This window comes from Podarcis pityusensis (genome assembly GCF_964106645.2).
Source record: "Podarcis pityusensis genome assembly, chromosome: 13".
NCBI classification, from domain to species: Eukaryota; Metazoa; Chordata; class Lepidosauria; order Squamata; family Lacertidae; genus Podarcis; species Podarcis pityusensis.
The window spans coordinates 15238742-15265832 of NC_138038.1; the positions used below are offsets into that span (position 1 = coordinate 15238742).

The 27091-nt window shown below is 45.6% G+C and overlaps 1 protein-coding gene across 3 annotated transcripts in view; it reads left to right on the plus strand.

Moving 5' to 3' along the window:
• Positions 1–4861: 4861 nt before the first annotated feature.
• The window catches only part of LOC308460294 (uncharacterized protein), a 111777-nt gene continuing 89547 nt past the window's right edge, over positions 4862–27091 (plus strand). For 2 of the 3 annotated variants that reach the window (XM_080976438.1, XM_080976439.1), the window contains exons 1-12: positions 4862–5147; positions 7800–7884; positions 8867–9367; positions 9986–10159; positions 12594–12690; positions 12979–13085; positions 16258–16343; positions 17605–17748; positions 19646–19717; positions 20664–20807; positions 22356–22427; positions 24898–25440. In XM_080976438.1, the coding sequence (XP_080832564.1) occupies positions 7856–7884; positions 8867–9367; positions 9986–10159; positions 12594–12690; positions 12979–13085; positions 16258–16343; positions 17605–17748; positions 19646–19717; positions 20664–20807; positions 22356–22427; positions 24898–25440 (1969 nt within the window). In that variant the 5' untranslated portion in view covers positions 4862–5147; positions 7800–7855. Of the gene's footprint in view, positions 5148–7799; positions 7885–8866; positions 9368–9985; positions 10160–12593; positions 12691–12978; positions 13086–16257; positions 16344–17604; positions 17749–19645; positions 19718–20663; positions 20808–22355; positions 22428–24897; positions 25441–27091 lie in introns of those variants that run through there. The other variant, XM_080976440.1, reaches the window with a different exon arrangement.

The following is a 27091-nucleotide window of genomic DNA, read 5'->3' on the forward strand; positions in this document are numbered from 1 at the left end:
AACCAGTGAAAGAGGAGATGGGAAAACAAATCACCCCATAGTCCTCTGCCCCCATGTCTCGTCTAAGCAAACCAAGCCAAATGCCCAATACTTCTCTTCTTTCCTTTTAACCACTTCAGCTTACAGGTACCTCTGGTAGAATTGTTACACTGCAACTTGTTATGTACTGAAGTTCTCACCCTGGGCCAGCAGGTGGATACTGTAGATAGTTTTCACTCAGGTCCACATATGCAAATAAGGAATTGAAAGTGATGTTCAGTGATTGGATAGTTACAGAAAGTTGTTACTGTTGCTTTGTAGTTGAGCTCTATATAAGCAGGTTGGCTGAACCCTTCAGTTCTGTTCTGTTCTGGCCTGTGAATAAACAAGAGCTGCTGAAGAATCGCTGTGTCGTCTGATATGTTCACCCACAACTTAACACAACTGAAGCACAGTTCGCCATTCCCCATAGCTCTGCTGGCCAGAAACAGTTTCTTCCAAGACTATCCCAAACTCTTGGAATATTATAGAATTGTAGAGTTGGAAGGGACCACGAGGGTCGTCTAGTCCAACCCCCGGCAATGCAGGAATCTTTTTGCCCAATGTGGGGCTTGAACCCACAACCCTGAGATTAAGAACCTCATGCTCTACTGACCGAGCTATCCCAATGGATGGCAATGTAAGATCACACTTTTATATTCTGCATTCAGCCTGGATCTGCAGGATCAATTAACATCAGAGCTTAGAAGTCCCAATTCAGCCATGCAAAATATGTGCTGGAAGTGTGTAAAAATGAAATTTGTTGTTGTTGTTTAGTCGTTTAGTCGTGTCCGACTCTTCGTGACCCCCTGGACCAGAGCACGCCAGGCACTCCTGTCTTCCACTGCCTCCCGCAGTTTGGTCAAACTCATGCTGGTACTTCAAGAACACTGTCCAACCATCTTGTCCTCTGTTGTCCCTTCTCCTCCTTGTGCCCTCCATCTTTCCCAACATCAGGGTCTTTTCCAGGGAGTCTTCTCTTCTCATGCGGTGGCCATGAAGATCCATGAAGATCCCTTGCCGTGGCAAAGGGGCTTGAATAACTCAGAGAAGCTATGAGCTATGCTGTGCAGGGCCACCCAAGATGGACATGTCATAGTGGAGAGTTTTGACCAAACGTGATCCACCTGGAGCAGGAACTGGCAAGCCACTCCAGTATCCCTGCCAAGAAAACTCCGTGGACAAAGACAACAGGCATAGATAGATAGATAGATATAGATATAGATATATAGATAGATATAGATATAGATATAGATATAGATATAGATATAGATATAGATATAGATATAGATATATAGATATATGAAATCTACTCACTCTAATTGAATACAACACGGTGGTTAACCCTAGCAAGCCTACTGTGAGGAGGAGACAGCCATGCTGCCCTGATTGTGCAAGTCTTTGCAGGAATCCCCAGCAGCAATCAATCAAGTCAGTCTGGAGGCCACACCTCTCTTGTTAGCATGCAGAGATAAATCAGAAAAAGCCCTAGTGGGAGGTGCAGGCATGATGAGAAATCAGGAAGAGGAAAGTTGAGAGAAGTGGGATAGGAATTGTTGGGGTGTGTTGTATCCCACTCACAGTGTGAATAAGAAAGGGGAGAGAAATACCAACTAAAGAACATTGGCAAGAAAAACTGGTGGAATATGCTGAAATGGCGAAGTTAACTGAAAGATTTAGAGACAATAGAGATTTTTAAAAGGACTGGGAACCACTTATGTTGTATTTATGGAACCAATGTAAAGAAATGGACTCGCTAGTAGGTGTTGAGTAAACACATACAATTAACAAAAACAAATACAGAAATGACAAAGGTGATGATAAAATGATAAGAACATAACAATACTTAATTTAAATAATATAATATTAAGATATAATAAAGCAAAAAGGGACGCGGGTGGCGCTGTGGGTAAAACCTCAGTGCCTAGGACTTGCCGATCGTATGGTCGGCGGTTCGACTCCCCGCGGCGGGGTGAGCTCCCGTCATTCGGTCCCAGCTCCTGCCCACCTAGCAGTTCGAAAGCACTCTTAAGTGCAAGTAGATAAATAGGGACCACTTTATAGCGGGAAGGTAAACGGCGTTTCCGTGTGCTGCGCTGGTGCTGGCTCGCCAGCTGCAGCTTCGTCACGCTGGCCACGTGACCCGGAAGTGTCTTCAGACGGCGCCGGCTCATGGCCTCTAGAGCGAGATGAGCACGCAACCCCAGAGTCGGTCACGACTGGCCTGTACGGGCAGGGGTACCTTTACCTTTATAATAAAGCAAGCATGAAAAAAAACCAGAAGGGAAAGTTGAGGGAAGTCGCCAGCGGGGGTGGGGGGAATCTGGGAATTGAATTTGTTGTTAGTTGATATGATGTTCTTATGATAAAAATGTAAAACTTAATAAAAAACATTTTTTTAAAAAAAAACAGAAGTGAGAGGAGAAAGTGGGGTTGGAAGGGAGAGCCCACACTTTGTACAAATATGAAGGCAACAAGAAGAGATTTCGAGTCGGGGTCTGGGACAAAAAGTTTTAGTGGTGACCCTACAAGAGGAGATTATAAGTTCTTATAAGTAAGAAGTTAGGGGTAGGAAGCACAATAAAAGACAATTCCAGGGGAGGAATCGATGCTCTGGTAGCAACAACCCCACCCAGTAGACTCTGAAGTTAGAGTATTGTTATATAGATTTATAGGTGCTAGGATTTAATTAAGGTTTGGTGGTATCAAAGCTAATAGCTTAACTCATGTAGATTTAAGATGTGTGATAGGACCACTTCCACCTTAAGGAGGAGGTGGGGTTGCGGGCTTCACATCCTCTCCACGCGCACGGTGGGTGGAGGCTAGCCCTGCACGATTGGGGGGATTCCTGGCTGCGTCACCCCCTGGCTGGCCAATCGGCTGGTTCGGGGGTGTGGCCTGCCCTATAAAGGCAGAATGCGGCCAGGGATCTTTGCCGCCCGTCAGCTGTTCCTGTTTTTTCCTCTTCATGGACTCGTCAGATCTCACGCTTTCTTCCTTCCACGTGGACACGGGAATTATCGCTGGACTGCATTCAGAACCAAAGTGTGATGTGATGTTATTCCAAACCAAAGTAGCACGCTATCTGAGGCATTCCTAGCAACACCATGTCTTTAGCCTTGTTATGCTAATTTAGCACCTGTAATGAAAAACAGCAATAATAGTAATACGGTGGTACCTTGGTTTAAGAACAGTCCTGTTTAAGAACGATTCGGTTTACGCACTCCGCAAAACCGGAAGTAATGTCCTGGTTTGCAAACTTTACCTCGGTCTAAGAACAGAAGCTGAATGGTGGAAGCGCACCAGCAGCAGGAGGCCTCATTAGGGAAAGTGCACCTTGGTTTAAGAACGGTTTCGGTTTAAGAACGGACTTCTGGAACGGATTAAATTCTTAAACCAAGGTACCACTGTAATAAGAAGAATTGTTATATGAGTCAACTGAATTTCTTATAAAACTACACTGGTATTGTTATAATGAAGCTGTTATTGGAATGTTATGGGTGGGGGCTATTGGGTTGTTGTTCTTATTTTTATTATGTATTTTGTGGTTTTATATCTGGATTTTATTCTGTGAACTGCCCTGAGACCTCCAGGTATAGGGTGGTATATAAATTCCAATAATAATAATAATAATAATAACAATAATAATAATAATATGGTTTGCCTTGGAGGCATGCACCAAGCTAAATCTTTTGTTGTTAGATGCAGAAGGAAGAGTTTCCTCCACTGAAGGAAGGTGCGGCCTTCATAGAATGCTTCTCTGCATCCAACTTACTCTGATCAACTGAATATGTAGACATAGAATTGAAGGGACATGGGTGGCGCTGTGGGTTAAACCACAGAGCCTAGGACTTGCCGATCAGAAGGTCGGCGGCTCCAGTCCCCACGACGGGGTGAGCTCCCGTTGCTCGGTTCCTGCTCCTGCCAACCTAGCAGTTCAAAAGCACGTCAAAGTGCAAGTAGATAAATAGGTACCGCTCCGGCGGGAAGGTAAACGGCGTTTCCGTGCGCTGCTCTGGTTCCCCAGAAGTGGCTTAGTCATGCTGGCCACATGACCCGGAAGCTGTACGCCGGCTCCCTTGGCCAATAAAGCGAGATGAGCGCCGCAACCCCAGAGTCGGCCACGACTGGCCCTAATGATCAGGAGTCCCCTTTACCCTTTATCATAGAATTGTAGAGTTGGAAGGGACCACAAGGGTCATCTAGTCCAACCCCCTGCAATGCAGGAACCTTTTGCCCAATGTGGGGCTTGAACCCACGACCCTGAAATTAAGAGTCTCCTGCTCTATCAACTGAGCTATCCCAGCTTTGATAATGGAAAGGCATTAAGCTAGCATTTTTGTAAGGAAAGGTTGCTTATAGTCTAAATCTGCTTCCCTTTGCCTTTGTAAATAGACTATTTATTGTCATCTAACTAGCAGTCTAGGTCACTTGAGGCGGGGGATGAGGTTCAGGGTAGGAAATGTGATGGCATTTCTAAATAGGAAAAAGGGATTGCCTTGGCACGGTAAAATGGTTAAGCAACACGGAAGATGGTTAATCAATGGATCCTGTTTCCCTTTTCCCAAAGCACAATGAGGTCTTCTTCTTTGGAGGTTTTCCAACAGAATCTAGACGATCATCCATGATGTTCTTGTTGTCTTGGCCTTCAATGGGTATACGCATTATATGGAACTCATAAAGACCCTTCTGGCTCCATGATTCTATAGCTACAGGTTCAGAACAACATCAGGTAGCTGAGTCTCTCTTTCACCTCCCAACCCAGGATGTTATTTTCTACCACATGGGTCACCTTTTACTCTGTGACATCACTAGATTGGAACCTCTCCATGCAACAGTTGAGGTCAAAGTAGTGGGAGAGAACTTGGTGTGGAGGAGGGCTGCACATCCATCATCAGAGAGCCAATTCCACCAAACTCTCTTGGCCCTCCGATCCCTTTAGTCGGCACCAAACCTAAGACCTTCTTCATGGTGCCAGGAGAAGATCAGAATAACTTCCCCTTGCTCATGTTGACTATCCTGGCTGTGCTACATCCTTTCCTTTCCATTCTGGCTGCCCAGTCATTTCCAAGAGGTTTGCTAATCCCTGCAACTTCTTGACAAGTGGATTAGCAACAGAGGCATTTTGTGTAAGTATTTCTGTATGCATCTATGAAGGAGCAGATTCGCAGCCTGGGGATACTCCTGGATCCTTTGCTGTCACTCAAGGCCCAAGTGGCCTCTGTGGCCCAGAGTGCCTTCCATCAGCTTCGGCTGGTGGCCCAGCTATGCCCCTATCTGGACAGGGATAGACTAACTACTGTTGTCTATGCTCTGGTAACTTCAATCTTAGATTACAGTGGTACCTCAGGTTAAGTACTTAATTCATTCCGGAGGGCCGTACTTAACCTGAAACTGTTCTTAACCTGAAGCACCACTTTAGCTAATGGGGCCTCCTGCTGCTGCCGCGCCTCCAGAGCCCAATTTCTGTTCTCATCCTGAAGCAAAGTTCTTAACCTGAAGCACTATTTCTGGGTTAGCGGATTCTGTAACCTGAAGCGTATGTAACCTGAAGCATATGTAACCTGAGGTACCACTGCACTGTATTGCGTTATACGTGGGGCTGCCTCTGAAGACAGTTCAGAAACTTCAGCTAGTGCAGAATTCAGCGGTCAGGTTGCTCACTGGACCAAGATGGTTTGAGCATATTACACCAATCCTGGTGCGACCGCACTTCCTAACAATTAGTTTCTGGGCCCAATTCAAAGTGCTGGTTTTGACCTACAAAGCCTTAAATGCCTCAGGACCGCAATAGCTCCAGGACCGCTTCTTTCCATATGAACCTACCCAGACCCTGAGATCATCTTCTGAGGCCCTCTTTCGTGTGCCTCCTCCTTGAGAGGTCCTGAGGGTGGAACACGAGAACGGGGCCTTCTTTGCAGTGGCTCCCCGTCTGTGGAATGCTCTCCCCAGGGAAGTTCACCTGGCGCCTTCATTATACACCTTTAGGCACCAGGCAAAAATGTTCCTTTTTAACCAGGCCTTTGGTTGATCTGATGGCTATCCTATACCCTTTTAAAATGTGGCTGTTTTGCGGGGGGGGGGTGTTATTGGGTTATAGTTCTTATTTTGATTTAAAATATTGTGATCTTTTCTGTGAACTGCCCTGAGATCTCCGGGTATAGGCAGGTATAATGAATGAATGAATGAATGAATGAATGAATGAATGAATGAAATCTACTAGGGACGGCCATTGCAGCCAAAGGGCTGGCTGCTAGCAATTTGGCTTCTGTTTATGGATTATGGCTTCTGTTCTATCCAAGGGCGGCCCATCCTGTTTTGCCACCTGAGGTGAAATGGAAAGCTTCCACCCCCTGCCCAAGACTCGGTTACCAGGGTTGAGTGGTGGTGGCGGCTTCTGGGTTTTGTTAGCATCTTGTGAGAGATCTCGCAGGAACCTGGAAGCCTCTGCCACTTCCCCTTGCTTCTCTGAAGGCAGTGAGCATGGGGGGTTCTGCCACTTATACATAAAGTGGGAAGCAACAGCAGTTTATGCTGAGCTGTCATAAGGGGCCCAGAAGATCTTGTTGAATGGTCTCTTCAAATTTGAAGGTTCATTATTGTTCCACAAGATGTGTACAGTGGTACCTCGGGTTACATACGCTTCAGGTTACATACGCTTCAGGTTACAGACTCCGCTAACCCAGAAATATTACCTCGGGTTAAGAACTTTGCTTTAGGATAAGAACAGAAATCGTGCTCCGGCGGCACAGTGGCAGCGGGAGGCCCCATTAGCTAAAGTGGTGCTTCAGGTTAAGAACAGTTTCAGGTTAAGAACGGACCTCCGGAACAAATTAAGATCTTAACCCGAGGTACCACTGTATTTCTTTAAGGGCCAGAGCAAATAACGTGACCTAGTTTTACAGCTGTGAAGCAGTATAGCAGGTGCTGTTAAGTTATGTTAATTAAGCTGTTGGGTATAGTATATAAAGAGCAGCACCTAGCTCTCTCAGTACCCTGGTGGATGGGTTGGTGTTTGGGTCATGCTTATTGATATATTGTAAAAGGAGTTTTTGTTTTTGTTATTAAAGGTAAAGGTAAAGGGACCCCTGACCATTAGGCCCAGTCGTGGCCGACTCTGGGGTTACAGCGCTCTTCTCACTTTATTGGCTGAGAGAGCCAGCATACAGCTTGCGGGTCATGTGGCCAGCATGACTAAGCCGCTTCTGGCGAACCAGAGCAGCGCACGGAAACGCCATTTACCTTCCCGCCGGAGTGGTACCTATTTATCTATTTGCACTTTGACGTGCTTTCGAACTGCTAGGTTGGCAGGAGCAGGGACCGAGCAACGGGAGCTCACCCCGTCGTGGGGATTCGAACCTCCAACCTTTTGATCGGCAAGTCCTGGGCTTTGTGGTTTAACCCACAGTACCACCCGCGTCCCCGCGTTTTTGTTATTAAAACCTAGCAAAAGGATATTTTTGTGTTCCTTGTAATGTGTGGTCTCCCCAGCACGCCTTCTGCAGCACAACTGATCTGCAAATAGCCAACAGATCTTGCTAGGTTTTGCAGGGCAAAACCTTGCCAGAACCCAGAAGCTACCGCCACAACCTCTGTCCACTTCTCTGGTGGCAGCGGCATGCCTGCAGGGCACCCATGGGGCACCACCCCTTGGATTCCATTGCCTGAGGCAGTTACCTCAGTCCTCCTCATGGACGGACCGGTCCTGGTTCCATCACCAGAGACCCAGGGGCATCTTCACTTTTGCGTTGTGCCTTACTTTTAAAATTGTTGTTATTTAGGAGTCATTGCACAACAACACTGATGTAGAAGGAGCTGCGCTTTCCACCCCAGAAGAATGGAGGCCCCGCTCAGCCCTGTGAGCAGGTGACTTCAGCCTCTTTAACATTGGTTTTCTTTTGCCTTTGATTGTATTTTTATCACGATTAACAATTTCAACAATGTTTTTATATAATAAACTGCGAAATTCTGCTGCATGTTTGGCAAGGCTTAAAAAAAAGAATCCTAAGTATTCTTTCAGTTTGAATTGACATAGCTTATCCCTACTCCAAACTGTCCTTATTCCCCCCCCCCCACTGCAACAGTAGTTGATGTTTATCAAATGTTTATTCAATAGGGAACAGTACTCTTCACATGGTCAGAGGTACTCGGGTTTGTGTTATTAGTCCTTGCATGCTCCAGAGCTGATCTTTGCCTGGCGCTGAAAAATAGACCTCAGACCTGCACCATGTTTCAAACTGATCCCATAATGGAACATAAAGCAATGGAAAGGCTTCTTAGGGATGGAATATGTTGGCTACAGCTGAATGTAGTGTTAATTCAAAATGAGACTTTTTAAAATACATGAAATGTACCTTTCGAAACCGTCAAATTACCCAACCGCACCACTGCAGGCAGCATCCAATGTACTACGTTCTCATATTTCAGATGATTGAAAGTCCCAATTGTTATGTACTGAAGTTTTCACCCTGGGCCAGCAGGGGGATACTGTAGATAGTTCAGGTCCACATATGCAAATAAGGGATAGAAAGTGACGTTCAGTGATTGGATAGTCACAGAAAATGGTTACTGTTGCGTTCTAGTGGAGCTCTATATAAGCAGGCTGGCTGAACCCTTCAGTTCAGTTCTGTTCTGGCCTGTGAATAAACAAGAGCGGTTTGAAGAATCGCTGTGTCGTCTGATATTTTCACCCACAACTTAACACTAATAATATCGCATGCTGAGATAGAGCAGAACTATTCTGCTGGTGGAATCTGTTCCCTAGTGAGGGGCGGCAAAACCAGAGGAATGGTACATACACAATGTAATCCATGTCTGTGTCTGGAATCATTTCTTCCTTCCATTGCAGCAAATCCCAAGATCTAAACAAGCCAGCCGAGGAGAACAAATCCCAAGATCTAAACCAGCAAGCGGAGGACAACAAAACTCAAAATCTAAGTGAACACACCGAGGACAACAAATCCCAAGATATAATTGAGCATGGGGAAGATGACATCAAATCCCTGAATGACCGGAGCGAAGGTGGCAGCAAATCCCCAAACCCAAATGATCTGAGTGAAAACGACAGCAAGTCCCAAGACCCAAATGATCAGAGCGAAGGCAAACCCCAAGACCTTACTGAGCTGTCCGAAGACAGTAAATCTCAAGATCGGAAGGATCAGAGCGATGAGGAGCTCGTCACACCGTCTGGGACGTCGGAGCTGCAGTCCCAAGATGGGAAGGAGAATTCTCAGACGCGCAGCTCTCGATCCTGGGGAAAGACTGCGACAGATTTGAAGGATGATCTTTCCAGCTCTCTTACTACGGAGCCGAGAACAGCTGCTCACCGCTCCTCGCACGGCTTCGACAGGTAAGTGAAACAACCGCGCAGTAGAAAGTGAGCTACCTGGGCTTCCCTCCTTTACTTGCAGCTCCAAGTCGAGTCTTTCATGTTGGGTGAACTTTTCAAATGCCCTTCGGTCATACGCTACATGGGGCTTGTCTTTTCAGTTTTGTGGCCTTAACCTTCGATTGCCAAACACTTTTAGTAGAAAGGAATTTCTACGGTGTAGTGGTTAAGAGCGGTGGACTCGTAATCTGGTGAACCAGGTTCGATTCCCCGCTCCTCCACATTCAGCTGCTGGGTGACCTTGGGCTAGTCACACTTCTCTAAAGTCTCTCAGCCCCACTCACCTCACAGAGTGTTTGTTGTGGGGGAGGAAGGGAAAGGAGAATGTTAGCCGCTTTGAGACTCTTTCGGGTAGTGATAAAGCGGGATATCAAATCCAAACTCTTCTACTATGTCTTTCAAAGCCCCCGAGAATTGATTCTATCTAACTTCTAATGGATTACGCATCAATATTAGAGGGGTTGCGTTATGGTCATGTTACCCAGTTGTACCATAAGTTGTCATTCCTGAGGTCCTCTCATCCCACTATACCATAGCGATCACATCTGTGATGGGTCTCGATCTCCCTTTCCTTTTTAGCAAACTCAAAATCTTAAAGCAGGCAGATTGGGACGAGCTGCAGAGTTCGCAGGACGAAGAGCTTCCTTTCTCCTTATGGAAGACTGAGGATGAATGGAGGGATCACATACCTACCCAGCACGCTGTAGAATGCAAGCTTTCCTACCACACCCACTGCTGCTTCAGCGCAACTGAGTAAGTTGGAGTGGAAGGCAGACTCTGGGTCTGAGGGATTGTCCACACTTCCTTTTGTGCCGTGTTTCTAGGTACAAGCCTTGGGATTTCCAGATCCGTGTCCAAGCAGCCAGCCTTCCTTCCTTCCTTCCTTCCTTCCTTCCTTCCTTCCTTCCTTCCTTCCTTCCTTCCTTCCTCCCTCCCTGCCCCCCCTCTCTCTTTCCTCCTTTCCCTTCCTTCCTTCCTTCCTTCCTTAGGGCAGGGACCAAGGTAGAGGGTCTTCTAGGTATCCCATCAGATATCAAGGAAACAAACAACTATCTGACTTTTAGAAGACATCTGAAGGCAGCCCTGTTTAGGGAAGTTTTTAATGTCTGATGCTTTTTTATTATTATCATTAATTCTGTTGGGAGCCTCCCAGAGTGGCTGGGGAGGCCCGGCTAGATGGGTGGGGGATAAATGATAAATGATAAAATCCCTTCCTTCCTGTCCCAGCTCTTTCCCCGAGAAAACCTGCAATTTACCACTGAATTGGAACAAATGGCAGTGTCAGGACCTTGAGTCATAGACAGGGCACTTCCCCCCCTACCATAGTCCATACACAATCTAGATCTAGTGCGTGCGTGTGTGTGTGTGTGCGCACACACACACACACACACACACACACACACATATATATATATATACACACACACAGGGACGCGGGTGGCACTGTGGGTAAAACCTCAGCACCTAGGACTTGCCGATCGCATGGTCGGCGGTTCGAATCCCCATGGCGGGGTGAGCTCCCGTCGTTCGGTCCCAGCGCTTGCCAACCTAGCAGTTTGAAAGCTCGCCAGATGCAGCTTGTCACGCTGGCCACATGACCCGGAAGTGTCTGTGGACAGCGCTGGCTCCCGGCCTATAGAGTGAGATGAGCGCACAACCCTAAGTCTGGCAAGACTGGCCCGTACAGGCAGGGGTACCTTTACCTTCATATATATATATATATATTTGCCCCTGAAAAGTGCTTCTCGAGAAACTGCTTCTCCAGAAACTGTTTTCACTGCCAAAACAAAAGCTCGCCATGGATTGATTCTGCATTCCCTTGCTGTTTGCCCATGTGAAAGCAGATGTAGGCGATTCTGGCAAGGGTGTGTACGTATTGACACCTGCCCAGTGGGTTGGTGGGGGGTATATCAAGATGGCAAACCAGCACTTCCTTCTTCATTCCCCTGGAAGCATGTGCAGGGAGGAAAAGGAATGGGTAACCTAACCAAAGGGAGGGATTTCAAGTGCTGGACCGAGAAATCCTGGATTGAGAGAAGCTTTATTTTCTGCACTGCAAATGGGTTAGCGTGCAGGCAGCTTCAGCCTTCAGCCTGTGTGTTTCCAAAGTCCTGCCACTTTTAAAAAACACTCCCAAAGTCCTCTAGTCCGTCTCTCAGGCCTGGGAGACCTTCTGTCAAACACGGCACGGCCCTGGGAGCCAGTGTGGTGTAGTGGTTAAGAGCGGTGGACTCATAATCTGGTGAGCCGGGTTCGCGTCTCTGCTCCTCCACCTGCAGCTGCTGGGTGACCTTGGGCTAGTCACACTTCTCTGAAGTCTCTCAGCCCCACTCACCTCACAGAGTGTTTGTTGTGGGGGAGGAAGGGAAAGGAGAATGTTAGCTACTTTGAGACTCCTTCGGGATAAAGCGGGATATCAAATCCAAACTCCTCCTCCTCCTCCTCCTCCTCCTCCTCCTTTTCTTCTTCTTCAAGGGAAAGGAGAATGTTAGCCACTTTGAGACTCCTTCGGGTAGTGATAAAGTCGGATATCAAATCCAAACTCCTCCTCCTCCTCCTCCTCCTCCTCTTCTTCTTCTTCACTGAACTTGGTTATATGCTTGGTTGGAACCCTGAGCTGTGTCAGCCCTGAGGCAAGCCCTCTGTGGCCTTTGACAGAAAGAGAAATCCAGGGGCAGCCTAAAGGCAAACCCCACCTCCATGGTTTATTTCCCAGTACGTTTCTGAGCACAATTCAAAGTGTTGGTGCTGACCTTTAAAGCCCTAAATGGCCTCGGTCCAGTATATCTGAGGGAGTGTCTCCAAACCCATCGTTCTGCCCGGACACTGAGGTCCAGCTCTGAGGGCCTTCTGGCGGTTCCCTCACTGTGAGAAGCCAAGTTACAGGGAACCAGGCAGAGGGCTTCTTGGTAGTGGCACCCGCCTTGTGGAACGCCCTTCCACCAGATGTCAAAGAGAACAACAACTACCAGACTTTTAGAAGACATCTGAAGGCAGCCCTGTTTAGGGAAGCTTTTAATGTTTGATGTATTAGGGTATTTTAATATTTTGTTGGAAGCTGCCCAGAGTGGCTGGGGAAGCCCAGCCAGATGGGCGGGGTATAAATAAATTATTATTATTATTATTATTATTATTATTATTATTATTATTATTATTTTCCTCCTTCCACATTTCCTGTTTCTCACAGGCAGATGATCAGGCACAGCCCCATGAACCCTACAAAAGGACCGTGTTACCAAGGCTTCTTTCTGAAAAAGCGGCGTGCAAAGTTCAAAAGATGTAAGGTGTGTGGCGTTCAGGTTTGGAGTCCCACTCTGTTCTGGTCTCTCCCCCAACTGGGTTGCACTGGTGGTGGTGGTGAAGGTGAAGGTGACATGCCAGCGTGATGTTGTGCCAGCACATCATCTACGTTACTCCAGCCCTGCCTCTACATCCCCACAGATTTCTCCCGGGTGAAAAGTGGGATGGAGTTGACCTTCACTGACCCTAAGGGACTGAGGAGGTCAGCAGCTGAAGCTTTCAGGCCTGCCGGTCTTTAAAGCTAAGTCCATATTGCTGTTCCCCTGTACCAGGTCTCCTCCTCAGCCGAGAGGATGCAAAAGGCTGGCAGGAAGGAGGTGAAAGAAAGCAAGATTTTCAGCAAAACTCAGCCGCCAAGGACCACTTCACCCAGTTTAAGGTATCTGGGCAGGTTGGAATATGCACTGCACAGGGTTGGACCAAATTACCCTTGCGGTCCCTTCCAGTTCTATCATTCTATCTGACGCAATATGACAGACAGGCATTTAGCAAATTAATTAACCAGTGGCTTTGTCAGCTGCTATTAGCTGTGAAGGAATTTCCACATTCAGAATAAGTATTGAGTAGCAGTAACAGGGTGGATTTCATTTAAATTAGGATTTAAATCACTAGTCAGTAAGACTTGATTTAAATCTTTTTTTCTTTTCTTTTTTTTACAGAAAGATTCATTCTTGCTGGTATAATCTTAATATTTACAACCAGATGAAGGTTTCATTTTTGGAATAATAAATTTTCAGATTAGTTTTTTTCCACAGTTATATCAAAAATTACTTATTTGGTTATACTATTAGACATACATAGATAATTATGAAATTATTGTGAGGTTTAATAAGTTAACTGTTTATATCTGGACAACTTTTCTGCTGTACTTTATCGGAAGGAGAAAAATAATCATTTCCTTAATAACAATTAAACAATTTATTTAACTAAAACAATAGCATTATAGCATATGGATCCATGTTTGTTAACTGATGTGGTTAAACAATTTTTTTAAATAAAAAAAAACTTAGACTGAGTTTTAGCACACATTAAAAACTTAAATCCTTATTTCCGGATGAATAGTCTTTGGACTATACTGTAACTTAAATAGAAAACTACCTTTAGAATTTTTTTTCCTCCAAAAGCATTTTATTTTAAAAATCCAATTTAAATTTTAAATATATATATATATATATATATATATATATATATTAAAATCATTGATTTTTATCCACCCTAATCAGTATGAATATCAAATTCTTCTGGGATACAATGCATAAGGGATAGCTGAAAAATCATGCTCGGCTTTTGGGCATCTAGCTAATAATCACTGTTGGAAAGGGGACTCAGTACAAAAAAGACTGACCTTTTCGGCTTAAAGCAAAAAAGACTGACCTTTTTGGCTTAAAGCAAAAAAGACTGATGTTTTTGGCTCAAAGCAACAGAGCTTGAATTCTGGCATTTCTAAGAGTGAGTCCCAGAGACATCTGACTTCAGGCCAGTCTGCATATTATGGGCACTGCAGAACATTGCTTTTCCATTTTAACTTCCCCTCTCTCTTCAGGATTCTCTCCAGGCCATGTCCTTCCTGACCGAAATCCCCCTACCAGGCCTACTTCAATGCCTCCCTTTTGCCCCCAGTGTTTTTGCTTGGGTGGAATGTGTTTACTGAACTCTCAAAGTGCCTCTTGGGGCGTGTTCACATTACCGCCTTAGATCACAGTGAAGTTGCTATTTTCTCCAGTGCATTTCGCAGTGCTTATGTCTCAACTGTTCCCATCAACGCGGCTTAAGTAGTGTCAGATTTAGTTCTGTTTGGGTACACACCAACGGGCACTGATTGGGCAGGGGATGCCTTAAAAAAGGTGTTCACACCTTGACTGGAGATGAATTAGGAGTGGCTTAAGGATTCCTTTATTAAAAAATAATTTTTATTAGTTTTCAATTACAATAATCCAATGAAAGCCTCGTTATAACAACACCAAAATATAATACCATTAATAATGCTAATCATTCAAAACCCAAATTATACCATAAAGGGGACCCCCCGTGTGCTAGAATTGATGGTTTGATGATTTACTATGTTTCACAGCAGGGGTTGTGAACACAGCCTTAGTTACCTGGATAGAAACTAGATTACTGCAGAACATATGAAAGAATGTTCTTTCATATGTGGTGGACCTGTAAAAGGGTAAAAGAGTATTGGGAAATAATTCACAATGAATTGAAAAAACCAGAGTCCTTTTTCTTTGGGATAATTCAGACGGAAATTCCCAGGTGTCAAAAAGGTTATTTATGTATGCCACTACTGCGGCCCATGTTTTGTTAGCTCAAAAATGGAAAACTAGTGAGCTCCCAACCAAAGAAGAATGGCAACTGAAACTGACAGGATATGCACAGCTTGCGGACCTAACGTATAGAATAAGAGAACAAGAAGAACATATGTTTAAAGAAGATTGGAAAATGTTTATTGAATATATGGGGGGGATTGTGTACACTTGAAAACGGTGGCAGCATTAAGATAAATTCAGCAGTGTGTTTAGGTTTTCATGGATGTAATAATGGAATACTGAATGGTTTAGTTTATGTAAAATATGCAGGGATTTATGCAAAATGAACCACGGAAAGAGAAGAAGGGAAGTCACTGATATTTTAAGGTTGTTTAAATGAATATCGTAAAATGTAAAACGGAAAATTTAATAAAAAATATTTTAAAAAGAAAAGAAAGAAACTAGGCTACTGTACAAAGGTAAAAATTGCCTCTAGTCTCCCCCATTATGGGGATGTTCATTAGAAGGCAGCCCTGAAGAAAATGTAGTTATGTGTGGTCTGAAAAAGGTTCCCCATCGTTGCAGCAGGGTGACCCTATTGGCAGCGGTGGGACTCATCTTGTCAGCTTCCAAAATTTGAGCCAATTTTCTACTTTCTCAGTAGGATGGTAGGTAAAGGTGCATATTTTATTTTGTCACAGTTGCAGTTTTATTTCTTCGTTCTCTGTTGCGATGCCCGATCGAAACAGCAAAGATTGACTTGACGTCGTGCAGATTGCTGGAAATAAATTGCTGGGGATTGTTTAATCCTGCACCTTGCATAACGTGAAGCGTCGGCCATGGCATCATTTTGACACCAGGCGCAAGAATCTCCATGCCAGAACTACTGCTTCTAGGGAGGCAGCAGACACTGGCATGGAAAGATTCTGCAGCAGCAGCTGAATGGAATACAGTGGTACCTCAGGTTAAGTACATAATTCGTTCCGGAGGTCCATACTTAACCTGAAACTGTTCTTAACCTGAAGCACCACTTTAGCTAATGGGGCCCCCTGCTGCTGCTGCGCTGCCGGAGCACGATTTCTGTTCTCATCCTGAAGCAAAGTTCTTAACCTGAAGTACTATTTCTGGGTTAGCGGAGTCTGTAACCTGAAGCGTATGTAACCTGAGGTACCACTGTATTCCATTACTGGCCAGCTAGTTGAGGCCTCTGTCGTCGATAAATCTGAGTTCATCACTGTAAAAGGGAGGGAGGGAGAGACCCAAATCGTTGTAATGATGAGCTGCATGCATGTCTCTTGGCAGGAGGAGCAAAGTTTTGTACAATCTCTACACGACCTTCTGTGATGAGGGAGAGCTGTTTGACACATGCCTTGCTCCCGGAGCAAGAGGTAATGCATGAATTGGAGGAGTTGTGTTGTGCCTCTCTTGATGACAATCAGTATGCAGATGACACCCAGCTCTACCTCTCCTTTAAATCAGAACCAGTGAAGGCGGTGAAGGTCCTGTGTGAGTGCCTGGAGGCGGTTGGAGGATGGATGGCGGCTAACAGATTGAGGTTGAATCCTGACAAGACAGAAGTACTGTTTTGGGGGGACAGGGGGCGGGCGGGTGTGGGGGATTCCCTGGTCCTGAATGGGGTAACTGTGCCCCTGAAGGACCAGGTGCGCAGCCTGGGAGTCATTTTGGACTCACAGCTGTCCTTGGAGGCGCAGGTTAATTCTGTGTCCAGGGCAGCTGTCTACCAGCTCCACCTGGTACGCAGGCTAAGACCTTACCTGCCCGCGGACTGTCTCGCCAGAGTGGTGCATGCTCTAGTTATCTCCCGCTTGGACTACTGCAATGTGCTCTACGTGGGGCTACCTTTGAAGGTGACCCGGGAACTGCAATTAATCCAGAATGCGGCAGCTAGACTGGTGACTGGGAGTGGCTGCCGGGACCACATAACACCGGTTCTGAGAGATCTGCATTGGCTCCCAGTACGTTTCCGAGCACAATTCAAATTGTTGGTGCTGACCTTTAAAGCCCTAAACGGCCTCGGTCCTGTATACCTGAAGGAGCGTCTCCACCCCCATCGTTCAGCCCAGGCACTGAGGTCCAGCGCCGAGGGCCTTCTGGCGGTTCCCTCATTGCGAGAAGTGAGGTTACAGGGAACCAAACAGAGGGCCATCTCGGTAGTGGCGCCCACCCTGTGGAACACCCTCCCTTCAAATGTGAAGGAAATAAGCAGCTATCCTATCTTTAAAAGACATCTGAAGGCAGCCCTGTTCAGGGAAGTTTTTAATATTTAACGCTGTACTGTTTTTAACACTTGATTGGGAGCCGCCCAGAGTGGCTGGGGAGACTCAGCCAGATGGGCGGGGTGTAAATAATAAATTATTATATTATTACTAATGTCAGCAAAAAAAATCTGGGCAAGGGGACTTGAACTTCTTTTGCCTATGGCTTTGTAAATGTGGGTTGTCGCCGCTGCGCATGCGCATTCCCCTTTCACTGATGTTGTTGCCAAAAAGGCCAAATTCCAGAGAGCGCTATAGAACAAAAAAAAAGGCATCCAGAATTTGAAGACATTCTGGATCCGGCAAGAGGGTGCGGGGACAAGACAGCGGTGAAGGGGAAAACCAGATCCACAGTGTTATTATTTTTTTCCAGGACTCTCCCGGGCCTGCTCCATTTTTGGTGCCATCAAGAAGGGGAAGATTAACATCAGCAACCTCCTCCTTAGTTTGCACACACTGGGAATCCTGTTGACCAAATCCGAGATGTACCAAGCTCTCAAGTTCATTCCGATGGATGGTGCGTGCTCTCACTCCCAGGCCTGTGGGTTGTCGGCAACAGTAATTTTGCATTCCTTGGAAACAAATGGGGAGGTGGGTGTTTGGAATTTGTGGGATATGTATTGTTACTGGATTGGGCGTTGGGCTGAATGACCTCTTGGGGGCTGGGCCTTCCAACTTGGGGATTCTTGACTAGAAGATTTCTCCAAATGGGTTTTATACCGGTGTAAGTTGCCTGAGGGACATGGGTGGCGCTGTGGTCTAAACCACAAAGCCCTAGGGCTTGCTGATCAGAAGGTCAGCGGTTCGAATCCCCGCAACGGGGTGAGCTCCCGTTGCTCGGCCCCTGCTCCTGCCAACCTAGCAGTTCGAAAGCACATCCAAGTGCAAATAGATAAATAGGGACCGCTCTGGTGGGAAGGTAAACGGTGTTTCCGTGCGCTGCTCTGGTTCGCCAGAAGCGGCTTAGTCATGCTGGCCACATGACCCAGAAGCTGTACGCCGGCTCCCTCGGCCAATAAAGTGAGATGAGCGCCGCAACCCCAGAGTCATCCGCGACTGGACCTAATGGTCAGGGGTCCCTTTACCTTTACCTTTAAGTTGCCTGAAGTGTGGCTGGTCAGAATTTGTTAGTAGCCTGGGCAAAGTGGCCCAGGACCACTCCTTTTTTAGGGATGCTTCTCAATACCTTGCCTGTTGCATAAAGAAATTGCCAAAGGCTGTTCTGGCAGGGAAGTATGGGAGCCATTTTGGAGATGGGCATGTGTCTTTCTTCCCCTCCCCTTTCCTCTTCCTTTGGCTGGGAATAATGTCATTAAGTGGTGTGTGTAGACTGGGCAGAGACAAATAGAGAGCTGGGATGGTTCTGGAAGCATCTTACAGTGCTAGTTGACTGTCCTGTAGGAGCAGTGAACTTTGAGACATCTGACAGAGCATTCAGTGCTGTTCCTCCACTTCTGATCAACCTGTATATTTGTAAGTGAACACCAATTCTAAACAGCCTCGGCCCAGTATACCTGAAGGAGGGTCTCCACCCCCATCGTTCAGCCTGGACACTGAGGTCCAGCGCTGAGGGCCTTCTCACAGTTCCCTCCCTGTGAGAAGTGAGGTTACAGGGAACCAAGTAGAGGGCCTTCTCGGTAGTGGCGCCCGCTCTGTGGAATACCCTCCCTTCAGATGTCAAGGAAATAAACAGTTACCTGACTTTTAGAAGACATCTGAAGGCAGCCCTGTTTAGGGAAGTTTTTAATATTTGATGTTCGATGTTTTATTCTGTTTTTAATCCGTTGGGAGCTGCTCAGAGTGGCTGGAGAAACCTAGCCAGATGGGTGGGGTATAAATAAATTATTATTATTATTATTACAACACTCTTGTAAGCCTCCAGTGACTTTCCAAAGGAAACCAAATCTGCGTATGCACTGCACTCCTGAAACCTTTTACTGCTCCGAGAATGTGCACAACAATTTGAAAACAACTAAACCAAACACAATTTACACCTTCTCACAAACAAAATCAAAATAGATTTTTTTTAATCCAAATTTTTCAGCTTCATGTTTTAGCTTTATTAGAAATACTAAATAATGATTGCACAACCATCAAAATATATTTTGTAGCATCCAAAACATTTTTCTTCAACCTGTTCCACTCACTTCTGAGCATCAGCGCAAATATCTGTGCACTGACAGCTGAATCTTCCCTACGGGGGTGGGTGGGTGGGAATAATCCCTGAATCTAGAATTTGATATTAAAAATTTCCTTGATGACTTTGTGAGAAATGGATCAAAAAAATTCATGTGGTTTTAGAAGCTAAATGGCAACATCTGGAGGCACATGACTGAGGTTCAGTTCGGAGCACATTTTGTACTGCCTACTCCACGTCTCTTACCAATTTATCTTGCCTCTTCTTCTCAAAATAGTGCATGGGAATTTGGATTTTGCTGACTTCCTGGACATTTTGAAGACCACCCCATCCTTCACAGAAAGAGAGGGTACGTGGAGGGGAAATTGAGGGAATGTTGAGGAAAGTAGGAGAGGATATATTGATTAACTAGGGCCCTGCGGGACTTGACATCTTTCCGCAGGGCCTGCAAGACAGAGCTGTTCCAGCAGGCCTTTGGCCAAGGCACAGTCTGACCCCATCCTTTGGCAATCCTCACAGAACTCTAGCCCAATGGTTGCTATTAATTTGATTCTGAATTGATTTTAGAATGAATTGATTTTAGAATATATTTCAATTAATTGATTGTGATTTTATGTAAACTGTGTTACTTTTACTGTTGTTAGCCGCTCTGAGCCCGGCTTCGGCTGGGGAGGGCGGGATATAAATCAAATTTTATTGTTATTATTATTATTAATTATTATCCCACCTCACTCACGCTAGTGAGCAAGCAGCAGAGCACATTCCCTTGCACATTGCGGCAAGCAAGTTGATGGATTCGTTAGAATCATTTAAGTTAAGCAATCCAGTGATGATACATCCCACAGAAATGGAGCAAAATATGGCTGTGTTTCCCATTTTCTGACCTAGGCTGAGTACACACTCTACCTTTAAGCTCATCCTTTTCCTCAAAGAATTCTGGTGACTTCTGCACTATTAAGGATTGCTGGGAATTGTAGCACCAGGCTTAGCCACACCTGCCTTTTGCCCTGTTTTTTGCAGACACGAGTTCACGGTTATGAGTGTCAACATCGCATCAGCTTGGCCAGTCAGTGTCCTTAACTTCACTGACACCGGTATGGTAAAATATGGCAGATAGGACCCGAGCGTGAAATTTCCTAAACTCCTTGGCAGGGAGAACTAGGGCAAATATAGTTTCCCTTGCAACACTCTGCTTGCCCGAATAATCCCCCCACTGGAATATATTGGAATTAAGTGGTTATTTTGTGCACACTAATAGACTTCTTCTTCCTTCTCTTCCCCTGCACTTTCTACAGCTCTCAAGAATGCTCTGTTCATTTTCAAAAACATTAGGAAAGACATGGTGGCCATTGATGACTTAGAGACCATTTTGGCTTGCCTGGGGGTCACTCTGAGCCCCAAGGTTATACAACATGCAGTGGGATCCATCCGTGTTACCTGTAAGTATCCACCAATTTCAGTGTGTGCTGAAGTAGGAGGGGGGTGGGTTGCGTGAATGCACTGAATGTTTCGCTGGTGGGCTGCAAATTTCAGCCAGGCCTCTGTAGTCCTTGAGCTCAGCAAACGTTCTCCTGATCCAGGGTCAGAAAAGAACTTTGGAGGTTCATTAGTGTTAATTTACAAGACCTCAAACTCTCTTCCAGCTCAGATTCATGCCCAGTCCAGAGAGGAACATCTGGCTTTCCTGGCCTCCCCTCTTGAAAGTAACAGAGTTACATCCCTCCGTAGTATTTAGCACTCAGCCAAAATTTCCATCTGGAATATTTTTCTTCTGCAACTGGGAAGTGAGACGGAGAGGGCAAAAGAAAGAGAGCGAGGAAGGGGGGTTGAATAAAATCTAAAGTTTTTAGGGTTCAGAGAAAATAGAAAAATCCTGCAGTTTAACATAAAAATATACGAAGGTCTACTATCTCCTCCCATAGGAGCCTGCCTGCATCTTAAGATCAACTACAGAGGCCCTCTTGTTGATTCCAAATCCACATTTGCTTGGAATAAGGAAGAGACCTTTTTTTTACCATTATTGCACTCAAACTTTGAAACTCCCTGCCTGAGGAAGTTTGTTTTCCCTCCCCCCTCCCCTTATTAGCCTGCCACAGCATTAAAAGTATGGTTTCTTAAGTATGCTGAGAGTTGGTAAAGGTAAAGGGACCCCTGACCATTAAGTCCAGTCGCGGACAACTCTGGGGTTGCGGCGCTCATCTCGCTTTACTGGCCGAGGGAGCCGGTGTTTGTTCCGCTGACATGTGGCCAGCATGACTAAGCCGCTTCTGGTGAACCAGAGCAGCACACGGAAACACTGTTTACCTTCCCGCCAGAGCGGTACCTATTTATCTACTTGTACTTTGACGTGCTTTTGAACTGCTAGATTAGCAGGAGCAGGGACAGAGCAACAGGAGCTCACCCTGTCGCGGGGATTTGAACCGCCGACCTTCCGATTGGCAAGCCCTAGGCTCAGTGGTTTAGACCACAGCGCCACCCGCGTCCCCTATTCCCTTCGCAGAGCTACCATTCCCAAAGTTTTCTGGGAAGAGGGTTGACTCTGGAATTCACAGCTCTGTGATGGAAATAGGTGCCTCCTATTTCCTGCTCTCAGAACCCTTTACAAACAACACTTCCAGAATTCTTTAGGGGAACCTGTGGCTGCTTTAAGTGCAATGGTACTGCCTTTACTATGTAGTGCAGATGGTCCCGGAATCTGACACCCAGCCCTGCAAAATACAGATAGCCAAAGGTTAACAAGTTCCCAATTGCAAATCAGTTGCATCAACACCAGCTGCTGAAGAACTCTCCTCAGCCTGTTGGTCTGGAAAATCAACAGGACTGAACAACACTGGTGGATCTCACTGGGAAAAGTGCAACTGTGGCTGAGAGGGGCCTTCTCCACATTGTACCAGGCTTGAAAACAGGAGCCCTTAAGCAAGTGGGTTTAAATGGGGAGAGGCATTCCTTTTCATAAGCAGGACCCATTTCCTTTCATTCTGTTACAGGGGACGGGAAAATAAATATCTCAGAATTTCTGTCACTTGTGAGAGGACCACCAGTTTGCCATAAAGGACTAGGTAAGTGATCATTGCCCATAAATTGGACTGGGGTCTGTCTAAAGGAATTTCGCAAGGCTCCTCTTTGAAGCAGAATAGGCATAGCGATTGAAACAAGTGTTTTCATAGGACTTTCACGGTGTTCAAAGTACTTCAGAAACATTTGCTTCTTGTAGAAAAATCTGTGGACATACATATGTTGCTGGAACGCAACTCCCGCCATTTTTGAACATCGGTCCTGCTGGCTGGGGCTGATGGGAATTGGAGTCGAACAACATTTGGAGAGCCAAAGGTTCTACATCCTTACAGCGACATTGTACAACTGGTTGGAATTATTAACCTGACATAGTAGAATAGGATGGGGGGGGGGGGAGAGAGAGACAGGACTTGAGGGGGAAAGAAAAGTAACATACTTGGCTTAGGTTACAGATGGGTAGCCGTGTTGGTCTGCCATAGTCGAAATAAAAAAAATTCCTTCCTGTAGCACCTTAAAGACCAACTAAGTTAGTTCTTGGTATAAGCTTTCGTGTGCATGCACACTTCTTCAGTTGAAGAAGTGTGCATGCACACGAAAGCTTATACCAAGAACTAACTTAGTTGGTCTTTAAGGTGCTACAGGAAGGAATTTTTTTATTTCATACTTGGCTTAGTATGTGTAAAAGATTTACCCACTTTTAGAGTGTCATGAAATTCTACTCAATATTGAGCCAGAGCAGAACTTCAACATATAGTTAGCAGAGTAAAAACTTAAAACACGTGGCAGGATTCCCCAAAAATTGACCAGAGGCAATTATATTTAATCCAGCAGAGCTTTACTGCTACTGAAGGCAAATGAGCAGAATGGTCACAAATCCAATACATTCCGGATTGGCACTGTCCGTAAGAAATCCAGTTGCAGTAGTCTTAACTTAAACTTACAATAACATCTGTATTAGTCTAAACCCGAATAATATGTACAGAATATCACATCAGAAGGAAAAGAGATAGAAAAAGAGAATGAAATCCTGGCTCCTTCTGGCCTTACTTTTATAGTCAGCATGACCTTGAAAGAGCTAAGAGAACCAGTTTAAACCAGCCTTACTCGGCTTCTCTGAAGGAATAACCCAAATATCATGAACCTTCTGCTTGTTTCTTTCACGCAGAGAAGCTTCCAGAACCCTCTTGAATTAATTAGAATAGGAAAGATCTCTACACATCAGAGCAATACTTTCTGCACTAAGAAATGCAAACTGACATAGAGAGGCATACCTTCCTTTGTTTTCTGTATGAGTCACTGATCTGGACTTTTACCTCCTAAAAGGAGGTAACCCTAGAGCAGTGACTTCTGGAAAAATGCAGTGGGTAGGTTCCGTTAACAGAAGATCATTCTCCTGTGTCTGCATGGAGAGTAAATGGCCTTGGCTCTGTATACTTGACGGAGCGTCTCCATCCCCACCGTTCAGCACGGACACTGAGGTCCAGATCCAAGGGCCTTCTGGTGGTTCCTTCACTGCGGGAAGTGAAGCTACAGGAAACCAGGCAAGAGGGTCTTCTCAGTGGTGGCACCCACCCTGTGGAACGCCATCCCGTCAGATGTCAAGGAGATGAGTAACTATATAACCTTTAGAAGACATCTGAAGGAATCCCTGTACAGTGATACCTCGGGTTAAGTACTTAATTCGTTCCAGAGGTCCGTTCTTAACCTGAAACTCTTCTTAACCTGAAGCACCACTTTAGCTAATGGGGCCTCCTGCTGCTGCCGTGCTGCCAGAGCACGATTTCTGTTCTCATCCTGAAGCAAAGTTCTTAACCCAAGGTAATATTTCTGGGTTAGCGGAGTCTGTAACCTGAAGCGTATTTAACCTGAAGCGTAGGTACCACTGTATAGGGAAGCGTTTCAATGTTTACTGTTTCATTATGTTTTTATATTTGTTGGAAGATGTCCAGAGTGGCTGGGGCACATTAATAAATTGTCATTATCATCATCCTTCTCATTATTAGCCCAGTCCTGCCAGAGCACTAAATCTTGATGAGCTGCAGCAGGCAGCCTTCTCTGTGCATACAGATTTTCGGTTCATAGGAGACTGGTCATTTTAATTTTATTTACTTCTTGCTGAACTCTTAAGAGCTCTCTCATGGCACATTGATGCGCCCCTGCCTGCACACAGTTTAGAAGTTGTTGTGCAAAATGTTTTTGTTTCAGAAGTACAGTGGTACCTCGGGTTACAGACGCTTCAGGTTACAGACTCCGCTAACCCAGAAATAGTACCTCGGGTTAAGAACTTTACCTCAGGATGAGAACAGAAATCGTGCGGCGGCAGTGGTGGGCCCCATTAGCTAAAGTGGTACCTCAGGTTAAGAACAGTTTGAGGTTAAGAACGGACCTCCAGAACAAATTACGTTCTTAACCTGAGGTACCACTGTATATAAGGGTTATTCTGTAGAGGCCTTGTTTCAGCTGAAGCTGCAGAATCTGATAGGGTCTCTTTGCTTCTCTCTGCTACATCTGTAGATGAAAGCTCTACTTGGGGGTCTTCCCGGGGGTTTTCTAGTAATACGGATGATTCAGAGACCCAATGGAGAATGCTGCCTGCTCACCAGCCTCTCTTCTATAATCCTGATTACGACGCCGCTCTTGCCCAGCTACGGAAAAGGAAAACCAAATCCCAGAAACCTGCTGAGGCTGAGCAGACCAAACCCAGTACTGCAATTCCTGAAATCCGTGTGGAAGAGAAGACCATTGAGTGGCCAAAAGTCCGACGAAGCTTTGGCTATACAAGTCAGGACACTCTGTTTCCTCTATCCTCCACCTTATCCTTGAAAGAAGATGCCAGGATTTCCGCCCAGAAGGCAAGAAAGATATCATTGAGCGCAAGCCAAGAAGAGGACGTTCCTTTCTCAGTGATCAACTATGACGCAATCCAGAAGCAAAAGAAGAAGAAGAGGCTGTCCTTCAGCAAGGATCTTCCAAGGAGGTATGACTTTGAAGAGACCTTCCAGACATCGGATTCCGAAAGTGAAGGCAAACCATCAGAAGCAGTATCCGACCAGCAAGGTGGGTTCTGAAATGTCCATTCAATGCAATACATGCTTGAACTTGCACATTTTGAATCAAATGAACTGGAGGGATGGTTGTCATTTACAATATGGGATTTGTCTTCTGATGAATACAGTGGACACTTGGGTTGCGAACGTGATCTGTGCAGGATGCACGTTCACAACCTGCAGTGGCGCATCTGCGCAAGCGCAGGTTGTGATTTGGCGCTACTGCGCATGCGCAAAGTGCGATTTAGCACTTCTGTGCATGTGCTACCACTGAAAGCCAGAAGTAACTTGTTCTGGTACTTCCGGGTTTTGGCGGGTGCGTAAACCGAAAAAAAACGCAACCAGAAGCGGCTGTAACCCAAGGTATGACTGCAATAGGGAGCCAGGGTCAAGGACTGCACATTTTTTTAGCCAGATGCTTCCACACTATAAATTTAGTGCCATGCTTCATTCACTCACTTTTATACAGGGCATCTGCACGAAGCTTTCATCCAACCATTGTTATCCTGTATTTCCACTGTGGTTCTGTTCTTTCCTCTGACTGTGCGACCCATCCATCTTTCCAAAGCATTTGGGTGATGCATCAGTAAAAGAGACCCAATCACATCTCAGCACACATTTCTATGTACACAGTGGCGGAGCTTCATGCTCTGGCACCGGGGGGGGGGCGGCGAGCAGGCAGGGACAGGGTTGGCACACATCCCGGGGGTGTGGCGCACTGCCCACAGGGGTGTGGCGCCCAGCGCGGGCGGGGAGGCTGCCATGATGGCACCCCACCGGGATTGCGCTGCCGGGAGCAGTGCGCTTCCCCCCACACTCCTCTTCCTCCGCCACCACTGTATGTACACATCCCATTACGTTCTTTCCAACCGCTCAGTGTGACATGGCTGCTGTTTGTGGAGCCAACAGAAACTCAGCAAACTTTCATTATAACCTTTGGTGACGGTGCAATTTTTAAAGCCCATTTTTGCTTTCTTAATCTTTTAATTATTATTAAAGTGCTTTTTTCATAAAAAACCTAATAATATTAATATAAAGTTTTATAAATATAGGAAAACCAAACAACCCTATTTCTGATCACTGCTGAAATGGCAGTAACTGGAATGGTTTAAAAAATAAAAATATTCATGTTATGGCATTACTGTGCTTATAGCATCATGGGTGCTTCCTGACAGGGGATTAATTTGCAAGTGGACCATTGAGATATTGCATATGGGGTTTATATCTCTCTTGAGTTTTACCCAGAAAGGGTAAGTCCAGATTAAATTAGGGACAGGGATATGTTATGGCATTTCGATGCCGATGACATTATGTAGATCAGAGTTTGTGTGTCTCACAAATGCTCCCTGTACTCCTCCCGGAACTGGAAAGAGAGCGGGCAGCTCTTTACGGTTTGCTAGTAGAACTGAATTATTGTGCCACGAAATGATCCACGTCTAAAAAATGTGTCGCCAGCGTGAAAAGTTTAGAAAGCTCTGATGTAGATGCTGCAAACAGCCACAGTGGTGGCAGCAACAATTTGCAAACCCAAGAAGCATTAATCCTACCAAACCTGCCCCCAGGTATCAGGAACCACACTCTTTAATATCATAATGCAAAACAACAACAACAACCCCATGATGGTGTTGTGGTGCTGTTGCATGATGCTGTTGTGGTGACGC